This window comes from Cricetulus griseus, chromosome 3 (assembly GCF_003668045.3).
Source record: "Cricetulus griseus strain 17A/GY chromosome 3, alternate assembly CriGri-PICRH-1.0, whole genome shotgun sequence".
Lineage (NCBI taxonomy): Eukaryota > Metazoa > Chordata > Mammalia > Rodentia > Cricetidae > Cricetulus > Cricetulus griseus.
In genome coordinates this window covers 96,655,437-96,666,604 of record NC_048596.1, presented here as the reverse complement: position 1 = coordinate 96,666,604, position 11,168 = coordinate 96,655,437, and the positions used below count along the sequence as shown (strand labels likewise).

The 11,168-nt window shown below is 40.4% G+C and overlaps 2 protein-coding genes across 2 annotated transcripts; one reads left to right on the top strand and one right to left on the bottom strand.

The window, feature by feature from the left end:
* The first annotated feature begins 4,019 nt into the window (after window positions 1-4,019).
* Window positions 4,020-4,964, top strand: LOC100760374 (olfactory receptor 51E1). The gene has a single exon (XM_035441345.1). The coding sequence runs from the start codon at window positions 4,020-4,022 to the stop codon at window positions 4,962-4,964; it is 945 nt and encodes a 314-aa protein (XP_035297236.1).
* Window positions 4,965-7,892: 2,928 nt separating this feature from the next.
* Window positions 7,893-8,854, bottom strand: LOC100760078 (olfactory receptor 51I2). The gene is given in 2 exon segments (XM_027407968.1): window positions 7,893-8,542; window positions 8,545-8,854. Coding segments are annotated over 2 exon segments (960 nt in total).
* Window positions 8,855-11,168: the final 2,314 nt, after the last annotated feature.

Here is an 11,168-nt window from a genome sequence, read left to right as displayed (position 1 = left end):
TGCTGCTCTCTGACTCCCAAGAAAAGGCCAAGATGCCTGAATAGTTCCTGGAGAAACAGCCCCAGGACTCACTAAGCTAATTTGACATTTAGGGAAAAACGAAAAACAGGGTTACTCCTTTGGGATTAGGATAATATGTGTGTGTGTGGGAGAGAGAGAGAGAGAGAGAGAGAGAGAGAGAGAGAGAGAGAGAGAGAGAGAGAGAGACAGAGAGAGAGAGAGAGAGAGACAGAGAGAGACAGAGAGAGAGACAGAGAGACAGAGAGAGAGAGAGAGAGGGAGAGAGAGAGAGAGAGAGAGAGAGAGAGAGAGAGAGAGAGAGAGAGAGACTTGCTTTGTTTATTTTTCCTTGGTTTTGTTTCATTTTCAAAACAATTATTTCATTTCAACTAGCTTGGACGCTCCCAACCATCTCTTCAGTGAGTATGAGTGGTTATAATTTTGAACTGGTGCCGGGTCCACAGGGCCTCCTGAAGTTGTCCCTTCTGTTATCTTTTGGAGAGCTGTAGGATATGTCAGGGTTGTGCAGACTGAGGGTTGTACCTGGGCTGTTTAGTTCCCTTTTCATTCATTCACTTCTTGTCTTCAGAGATTCTGAGGTCTAGATTTTATTTTGTGCTGCCAAGGTACCTTCTTTCCAGGCTGACTGGCTCTTCCCTCTTTTGATTTCTGGCACCTCTATACCAGGGTCCATTCTTGCCACTGTGAGAAATTGAGTATATTCATATATATGTATATGGGTATATGCATACAATGAGTTAAAATATGTTGAGTGAAGACTAAGGCAAACTGGAAAAAAGAAAATTTCATTTTGTATATTTTCAATGCTTTGTGCTCTATGATAGTTTTACAATGCCCTTTGATATAGCTGATCTCACAAAAAATCATAGTAGCACTATGAAATTGTTATTATTTAAGATAATAATAATAATTAACAATTTAATACCCAAGAGTTGAGGCCAAGACTCACAGGTTTCTACTCCAAAGGCTTCTACTCACAGCATCGGTCTGCTCACAGAGGCCATAAAATTTCCCATGTGGACCCATGCCTTTCCCCCAATTTGCTTCCCAATGCCATGTATTTTAATCTCGGCAGTCTGCCAACTTTCCCATGTCTGTTCATTCGAACTGCTGGGTGGCATGGATAGCTAGCTGGCCCTCTGGAGTCCTGGAGTTTCTTTTGGTTAATGCCTCCAGGTGAGGATCATAGGTGATATCTGCTGCAGGCACAGGTTTTGCTGCGTAGCATAGCCTCTTTGTACTTATCAGAGGCAAGACATTGCAGTAGCCTTATGCTTCTTCCTCTTCTTTCTTTCTTTCTTTCTTTCTTTCTTTCTTTCTTTCTTTCTTTCTTTCTTCCTTCCTTCCTTCCTTCCTTCCTTCCTTCCTTCCTTCCTTCCTGACTCCGGAGTTCAGATATCTGGCAATCCTACCCATCCCTTGCCTGTGTGATCTTCATCAGATGCTCACCAAGGGATTCTGATATTAGTAAAACTCATTTCATTATGAGTGAGCATAATTTGATGCTAATTAATAAAAAGGGTAGTGTCCTTGGCATTAATGAATTTACAATTTGGGTAACAATAAGTGGTTCTTATAACTAGGAGAGTCAGTGAATGAAAGAGGACCCCAGGAAAGTTATGTGGGCATGCAGAACAGGAAATGGTTAATTATCCAGGGAAAGGAGCTTAGGAAAAGTAACATAAAAGAGAAAAAACAAGCGAGGGCATGAAGAATACCCACTGGATCAGATCCAGGGTTTCCTGCAAGCTAGATAAGCACTCAGTCAGATGAGCAACACCTCCAGCACTTCCTTGGGTATTTTATTACAGGCAATGTCTGGATATCATGTGGCCAGTACTGATGTTGTGCAGATAGGGAAGCTTACACCAGAACACCTCAGCCGGCACCATGGGATCTAGTTTGTGTGACTAGTGATCAACACCAAGGAAAAAGGAAACAACGTTATAAATTTTGTACTCACTGTATGTGAGGTATATATACACATAAACATAAATTTGGGAATCAAGAGCTTATAGATAAAAAAGTAGATTTGCTATTGAAGGGATTGGGATAGTCTGGGAAGAAAGTGTAGACAAAGAAAACCAAAGAAAAATTTTTGTATAGCATTGTTATTTAAAGGTATTGCTAAGATTCAAGCGGAGGAGGGTGAAGACAGAGCCAGGATAACAGAAACTGGTGAATAGAGAGAGATGAGGAGCATCAAGCAGAAGGAGAAGTTTTAAGAAGCAGGGAGCTGTATCACTACAAATACAGTTCTGAAGATGACTTTGCCTCTTTGACTGACGTAGATTAACTACGATTCTGCTTTAACTCCCCCCCCAGGTTGAATTAAACACTGTTATAAAAACTGCCATCCCAGTTCTCACAAGCCAAATATATGTTTATATGTATGTATATGAATTCATACAGCCACACACCTATATATACATATATATTGAATCAGACACCAGTATCTGTACATTCTACATCTACAGATTCAACTAACCATGGATTGAAATTAATTGAAAAAATATTGTGCTTTGGGGGTACAATTAAATAAAATAAGGATTCCTTGAACACCAGCACTGTAATAGTTTGACAGATCTGCTAACTAAAGAGGCTCCTGGGTGACTTTTGGGGGTGTGTGGCTATCAGTGTGGCTAGACTAAGTAAAAAAATGATTTATATCCCATGTAGGGCAGAGTCAGATGCCACTACATTTTATCCACCTACTCAGAGTGACATGCAATTTGAAGCACGTGAACTGTTTATTTTTGAATTTCTATTTAATAGTTTCAGAGTTCAGATGAATGCAGTTGATTGGAATAAGATAACTGGCAGTGAAAGTATGGCTAAAGGGAGATGTCTGCACTGAAAGAGTGGTCCCAGGAGAAGCACAAGGAAGCAGTACAGGACTGGGCAGTTGAAGGAGGCTGAGCAAGGCCACAGTCTCAGTTGGAGACCAGCATCAGCATCCATGAGAGATTCTGAAGTTATGTCACAGTGCTGGTGGTGGCTGAAAGTCTACATTGCTTAACAACTATTTAGGTGCTTGGCATTGTAAGTGGGATCTAGGTGGGACACAATGAATCCACTGAATGCGTAACTCTTTTCCTAATATAAACTGTGTAGGGCAAGTGTAAACTCTTGATTAGATATCTAGGATAATGGAAATTCAGACTTATAGTTCAGGAAAGAATTACTGTCATGTTCTTATTAGAATAGGTTTTTATCACAATAACATAGGTGCTATTAAACTAATATTGAAATGACTTATATATTGGCTTATAGTAAAGTTAGGATAGATCATTAGATTAGTGATCAAGTTAGGTTTCAATGCCAGTTTATGTTACTATTACCATTGATGCATTTACATGATAATTACCTTAGAATGGACTGATGAAATTGGCCATAATTTTTTTTTTTCGAGACAGGGTTCTCTGTGTAGCTTTGGAGCCTATCCTGGCACTCGCTCTGGAGACCAGGCTGGCCTTGAACTCACAGAGATCCGCCTGCCTCTGACTCCCGAGTGCTGGTATTAAAGGCGTGCGCCACCAACGCCCGGTGAAATTGGCCATATTTAAGTATTAAAAGTTTTCATTTAGTATTTCTCCACCCATAGTTTAATTTTCCAGGGTCTGACAATGACTTATATGAACAATATGATCAATATTAAGCATTGGTAGTATGAGTATAAGTTACCACAGAGGATGTAATTTTTTTGTTTGAGAACTAAATGATTAATAATATTAGAATGTTGTCTTAATATTTCACTTAATATATAGGTAGGATTAGCAAGTAGAACTAAGTGATTTTTCATTTTTTACTTGATTTATGGTTACATGAAATTTACTGTTGGTTCAAAGTTTGGATAGGCAATGGAGTTAAGAGTTTTGTTAGAGAATAGGACACTAGGATACTACATGGTATTGAGATTCTAGAGGACCTGACAATGACTTGTCTTTGTATTTCAGCTTCAACCTGCCTGGTACTGGCTACATCTCAGTTCTTTCAGTATGGTGGACACCAACAGCAGTGAGTCCAGTGCCACGTATTTCATCTTAATAGGCCTCCCAGGATTAGAAGAGGCTCAGTTCTGGTTGGCTTTCCCACTGTGCTCCCTCTACCTTATTGCTGTGCTAGGTAACTTGACAATCATCTACATTGTGAGGACAGAGCACAGGCTCCATGAGCCCATGTATATCTTTCTTTGCATGCTTTCTGGCCTAGACATCCTCATTTCCACCTCATCCATGCCAAAAATGATGGCCATTTTCTGGTTCAATTCCACTACCATCCAATTTGATGCTTGTCTGGTACAGATGTTTGCTATCCATTCCTTATCTGGCATGGAATCCACGGTGCTGCTGGCTATGGCCTTTGATCGCTATGTGGCTATCTGCCATCCTCTACGTCATGCCACTGTGCTTACATTGCCTCGTGTTGCCAAGATTGGCATGGCTGCTGTGGTCAGGGGTGCTGCACTAATGGCACCCTTACCTGTCTTCATCAAAAGGTTGCCTTTCTGTCGTTCCAATATCCTTTCTCATTCCTACTGCCTACACCAAGATGTCATGAAGCTGGCCTGTGCTGACATCCGTGTTAATGTCATCTATGGTCTCATTGTCATCATCTCTGCCATTGGTTTGGACTCCCTTCTCATCTCCTTCTCGTATTTGCTCATCCTTAAGACTGTGTTGGGCTTGACACGTGAAGCCCAGGCAAAAGCATTTAGCACTTGTGTCTCTCATGTGTGTGCTGTTTTCATATTCTATGTGCCTTTCATTGGATTGTCAATGGTGCACCGTTTTAGCAAGAGGCGTGACTCCCTCCTTCCTGTCATTATGGCTAACATCTATCTGCTCATCCCTCCTGTGCTCAACCCCATCGTCTATGGAGTGAAGACAAAGGAGATCCGGCAGCGCATCCTGCGTCTTTTTCTCACAACCACACACACTTAAGATCACTAGGAATCTGTGATGAAACCTCCCTCCTTTCAACGTCTCTAATTCATACTTTAATATCAGCATCTTGGAAGACAGTATTAAGAAAACAAATCTTTCTTAATTAAAGCACAGCTCAGAGCTTTCAGAGATGAAACTGGCTATGGGACTTCCACGGGAATGGAATAAAACCAGCAATCTCTATTTTCCAAAATCAGATTCCATTTTGTTTATTCTCTGTATGATTATTAAGACCAAGACTTGTGTTTTGAATGTTATTACCTCCCATTTTGTCACTACTTCCAAATCTCAATTCATTTTACTGATGATGGTTCATATCATCCAGAGATGGAGAAACACATCCATTAAATGTTCACCAAAGGCATGAAAAAAGGGGGAAAAAAAACCCCTCTGATTTCCTCATCAAAATCCACAAAGACTTTGGATTTCTAAGAAGTTACAGCTGGGTTCTTCTTCAGAACAATTTCTAAAGAAATCATTGTTGTTCTTCTGGGTTCCAGGCCAGAAAAAAACTACATTATGAAATGATACACTTTGTTCTGACAGTTGTCACAGCCATGAAGACATTTTTATCTATTTAAATTTATCAACTTTTTATTTGTGCCCTGATTGCACCAATGGGGAATATGGTAATTCCTGGCAACCAGTAACTTACATAGAAACATGGAAGCTCAAAAATAGGAGGAAAAAAATGAAGTTTTCATGTCCAATCCTATGTTATATAGAAGAATTGTTTGATAGACTTGCAGGATACTGAGTTGGTAATCTCCAGAATCTTACACTGCCTTTGGAGGAGGCATTTGGTCCCTTATTATCACTTACCTAGTGCTGCTTTGAGGAACTTCCTATCAATAGAACCCATGGCTTTAGTCATGCCAGTAGACATTGCTCGCGAGCTATCCCAATCACCACTGTGCCTGTACAATAGAAACAGAACTGTTCCCTAATGGCTTTACTTGAGAAACAGTGTGATTAGCTGCAGATTCCCTGGGTGTCTGAGGGATGCTTTAGAAGAAGCAGTTGAGAATATCCAGCAACTTGTGGTATAAAAAGAGAAGGGATAGTCACCACAAAGTAGAGTCAAGATCAAGAGACATGAGACTGAGTAGAGTCATTAGCCCATGTGGCTGACCAGGAAGTAAGACTGGGGGAAAGATGGATCTATAGAAAACAAGAAGCACATACATAAGCAAACATCACAGACACTCAGGGCTTTTTTTTTTTTTTTTTTTTTTTTTTTTTTTTTTTTTTGAGACAGGGTTTCTCTGTAGCTTTGGAGCCTGTCCTGGAACTTGCTCTATAGACCGGGCTAGCTTTGAACTCACAGAAATTTGCCTGCCTCTGCCTCCTGAGGGCCACCACCACTCAGCATGACACCCATGGCTTTAAGCTGTGTTGCAACAAGGGAAATAAGGACTGCATTCCTGCTAATTGTACATAGTATGGATATAGCCTTGAGGCCTGCCTAGGAATTCTTCAAGAGCAGCTTTAGGAGTTAGCTGGCCACTGTAGGAAAGGAGTTGGAGTAGACTGATCAAGGATTGGGATCGCCACCTACAGAAAAGCCATTTTCAGGTCCTGTGTGTAGTTGGTGAATATGAGAGGCAAGCAGCAAAGTGTGGGAAGGGTAGAATTTCCTGGCCAAGGCTAACAGCACAGAGACCCATTTGCACTTCCAATTTTTTGGACTATACTCCAGAATATAAGAATTGTGTATATGATAAAATTGACTAGGCCAAGGTGGCCAAAGGAAGTAGTACGAAATGTATCCAATGCGAGATTTGGTCACTTTGAACTGAGAGGGGGAGGGTGCATATTCATCCATTGCCCAGTAGTGATCTGACATTGCAGTTGAGAGAAAGGTAATGAAAAGGATTAGAAAGACATGTTTTCCTTATTTGCAAAGTGAAATGTACTAGCTGAGAACAAAAATCACAGACATTCTGAATTTTCTGAAATTAAAACACAATAAAGAATCTGTTACTCAAAAGAATTTAAAAAATATTGGTGTTTATTCTTTCAGGGTTTTAGTGTGTACGTGCATGCATGTTTTGCTTGGATACATGATAAGAGAGAGAGAGAGAGAGAGAGAGAGAGAGAGAGAGAGAGAGAGAGAGAGAGAGAGTGTGTGTGTGTGTGTGTGTGTGTGTGTGTGGCTGGAGGACATTTGTGCATGTATGTGTGTTTTCATTTTGGTGATTTTGTTTGAGAGAGACTCTCACCTAGCCTAGAGTGGCCTCAAACTCACTGTGTAGCTAAGGATGACCTTGGACTGATGACTCGCTTGCATTTACCTTTCAAGTGCTGGAATCACATGTGTATGCCTCCATTCAATCCCATTATATGTCTGCTTTATATTTGCAGTTCCTTTGGAGTCATCCATACATAATGCTTGATGAATGGATTCATCACACTGGTGAATTAATCTTTTTTTCCTTTAAGGACAGAGTTAGTAACTTTCAGAAAAGTTTCCAGCTAACTCCAGTCTGGAACATGTATCCAACACATCTCCTATCTGTAATTCATACTAGAAATGACATCATAAAATTAGCAGGCAAATGGACAAAACTAGAAAACTCATCCTCAGTGAGCTGACCCAGTCCCAGAAAGACAGACATAGTATGTATTCACTTATGAGTGGATATTAGCTGTAAAGTAAAAGCCCAGAAAGTCTAAGGAACAAGGAAGGCTTAAGGGGTGGTGGCTCAAAGATATTCCCTGGGAAGGGGAAATTGAATTGAAAGTGTTTCATTTATTCATCAGTCTTTAATTCTCATCATTGCATCTTTACAAAGTAAACAAAAAGCACATTTGTAACAGGAATAAGGCAAGTGGTCTTCTCACAATCTCAACACAATTAGAGATATCCAGTGTTTGCTATGGCTTTCTTTTATTTTATCCAAATTGTGATATATTTTAAGTCTATTAGCCTTGGCCTTTCATATTTAATACTCTGAACATGGCTCCCCTGATGGGCTTGGACTTGACACTGTAGATGATGGGGTTGAGCACAGGAGGTACCACAAGGTACACATATGCAACAAGGGCATGAACAATGTGGGGCAGATGCTTACCAAAACGATGGATCATGGACACACCTATGACTGGAATGTAGAAGACAAGGACAGCCAAGATATGGGAAACACATGTGTTGAGAGTCCGAACACGCTCCCTGGGAGTGGCTAGCCCCATCACTGTGTGAAGAATCAAGGAATAGGACATAACAATAAGCAAGGAGTCTACACCCACTGTGGACAGCACTACATAGAGTCCATATAGGATGTTGACAGTAATGTCAGCACAGGCCAGCTTCATGACATCAGCATGGAAGCAGAATGAGTGAGAAAGGAGGATCTTGCCAGGGCAGTAGTTCAGTCGCTTCAACAAGAAAGGCAATGGTAAGAGGGACAGAGTGGCTCGGGTTGTAATGGCCACACCAATCCTTATGATGACATTATTAGTGAGGACAGATGCATAGCGCAGTGGATTGGAGATAGCCACAAAGCGGTCAAATGACATGGCCAAGAGTACTGAAGACTCTACCACAGAGAAGAAATGCAGAAAGAACATCTGATCAGACAGGCATGGAAGCCAATGAAACGATAGTCAAACCAGAGCACAGCCAGAGTGGAAGGCAGTGTGGACAAGCTGAGACCCACATCACTTAGGGCCAGCATGGACAGGAAGTAGTACATGGGCTGGTGTAGGCTATGGGTCCTCTTCACAGCCAGGAGGATGAGGCAGTTTCCAGTGAGTGCCACAGTGTACATAGAGGAGAAGGGGATGGAGATCCAGCCATGGATGGCCTCTAGCCCTGGGATGCCAGTCATCAGGAAAGACTGTGGTTGGAAGAAGGATATGTTGAAAAAGGATTGCGAAGAGAGCATGGTTCCAAGGAGATGTGATGTTCTCAATCTGGACAGACACTGAAAATATCTAGAAGAGAGGAAATAGTGAGGTAGTATTGAATCAAAAGTATTAGAATCAAGTTTGTTACTTCACCATTTACTTCTAGGTATAGAGGAATGATATTGATAACATTAATGCAGACTCTCTATATATTGAATTCTACTTTGTATCATAATGTCTTGCCTATACTTTTCCCATATCTTCAAGAAAATCATAGGTACCTTTGAAGATCTGCATTCTTTCAAACATAAGGTTGGGCAGTTGGAGTTATGAATTCTACACAGCTTATTGAAAAGTGTCTCATTCTTAATGCTGACACCCCATCTGAGCTGGTGGACTGAGACTCCAAACACTATGAAACAGTATACTGATCTCCCAAGTATCTACTTTTTGTACAAATATTAGGACATGCTATATCTCCATGTCTAGAAGAGAGCGAGACTTCCTGTTTGGTAAGAGATAAAGAAAATTGCCAGGCTGTGATGGCACACGCCTTTAATCCCAGCATTTGGGAGGCAGAAGCAGAGGTAGAGGCAGGCAGATCTCTGTGAGTTCAAGGCCAGCCTGGTCTAGAGAGTAAGTTCCAGGCCAGGCTCCAAAGCAGTATGGAGAAACCCTGTCTCGAAATAACAACAACAAAAAAAATTCAGGCTGATGGAACAAAAGAAGATTGTTTTTATAGAATTAAAGAAATCCTACAAAGAGTCTGATTTCATGAAAAATTTCTGTGTTTTCCCCACAATTTTGCACTTTTTAAACTGAGTTGTTGTAAAGCTCATCTGTTTATGTACCCATGGCTTTTTTATGACATATTTTTGACATATGAAAAAAATTCCATGATTCATACTTAACATTTTGGGCTGAACTTACTTATACAAATAATCAAGAAACTTTGGAAAAGGTCACATTTCCTCACCCATTGTACAGATGAGAATCCTAAGGGTGGAGAGCTGTAAGTGGCCTACTTCTGATGGGTGGTCCATGTATCATTGGCTTGGAGTTTGAATCCTTGTACATATGATTCCAAAACCAATACTGTCTACTGTGGTCCATCCTGATGACACAAAGTGCTTGAAGAGTGGACTGCAGGAGAAACTGCTACAAACATTGCTTCTGTGATTATTGTGTTACTAACATGGTACAATTCTCAAGGCTTTCATTAGTAGAGACTCATTTAATCCCCATAGTTACTGTGAAATGCAGATGCTAGAGGACTGCTCATCCTACACTGTGGTTGGTAACTGATGTTCAGGGATGTGACTTGCTCATGTGACTCCTCTTTAAACATCTTTCAGTGGTTCCCTGTGCGGTCTGGTAGAATATTCCTTGGATAGTTCTATGATGAAGCACATCCCCAACTCTCCATTCATTGCATGGAAGACTTTGTCCTGTTCAGGATTCTTCAACCAAGCAGATCATACTTCAGTTTCTAAAAAAGTCCATGTTATATATGTTGGGGATTTTGTGTTCTGCCAGTATTCTTCCTTTGATTTCCACATGGCTGGGATCCTCATTCCTTTAGGTAGTAAACATCATTTTCCCAAAGAGCCATTTGGATGACTGTTGCCTCAATGTTGTCTTGATCTATAACCCTCTCCTTCATTATTCTCACATGACACATTGTTTTTTCCTAATTGACACTGAGTTGAGTTTTACATGTCATGAGCACTTCTTTCCTTGCTGAGTATTTTGTCTCTTACTAGATTACAAATTCCATGGATGTGTCAAGTGTAAGGTTTTGTCCATTAACAGGTAACTCTTACCTATTGTGGTTCCTGGTACAGAGTAAAGTTACAGTCAATATATATTTGAATGAATGAATAATGAAATGATAACCAAGTCTTATACACACGAAGGAAAAGAAGTAAAAGATAAATTTTATTTCCCCAGGCATAAGTTATTAGAACTTATGGTAGGATTTGAAGAAGAGGGGATTGAAATTCTATTTCAAGAAATCATGCACTGCACCCATGGGATGGACATAATATGTTAGACTTATAGTTGATTACAGAGAGAAAAAAATCTCCAAGAAATGCTTGGTTCAATTTCTAAATGATAGATGGTTATCATTTCAACCAGAATATCAAATATTTTATCTGTGTCCTATTTTAAGAAGCCCAATGGGGTTACCAACAGACATATATGACACTATAGTGTACCTTCAGACAACCTCCCCAGAGTTAGGTTTGTTGGGCATCTCCTTTTCTTATCCCGTTGTACCTTCCATCTGTGCTCTCCTTCCCATCGTTCAACCCAAAGTAAATTGTGAATAATCCTATTTTTCTTATTGTT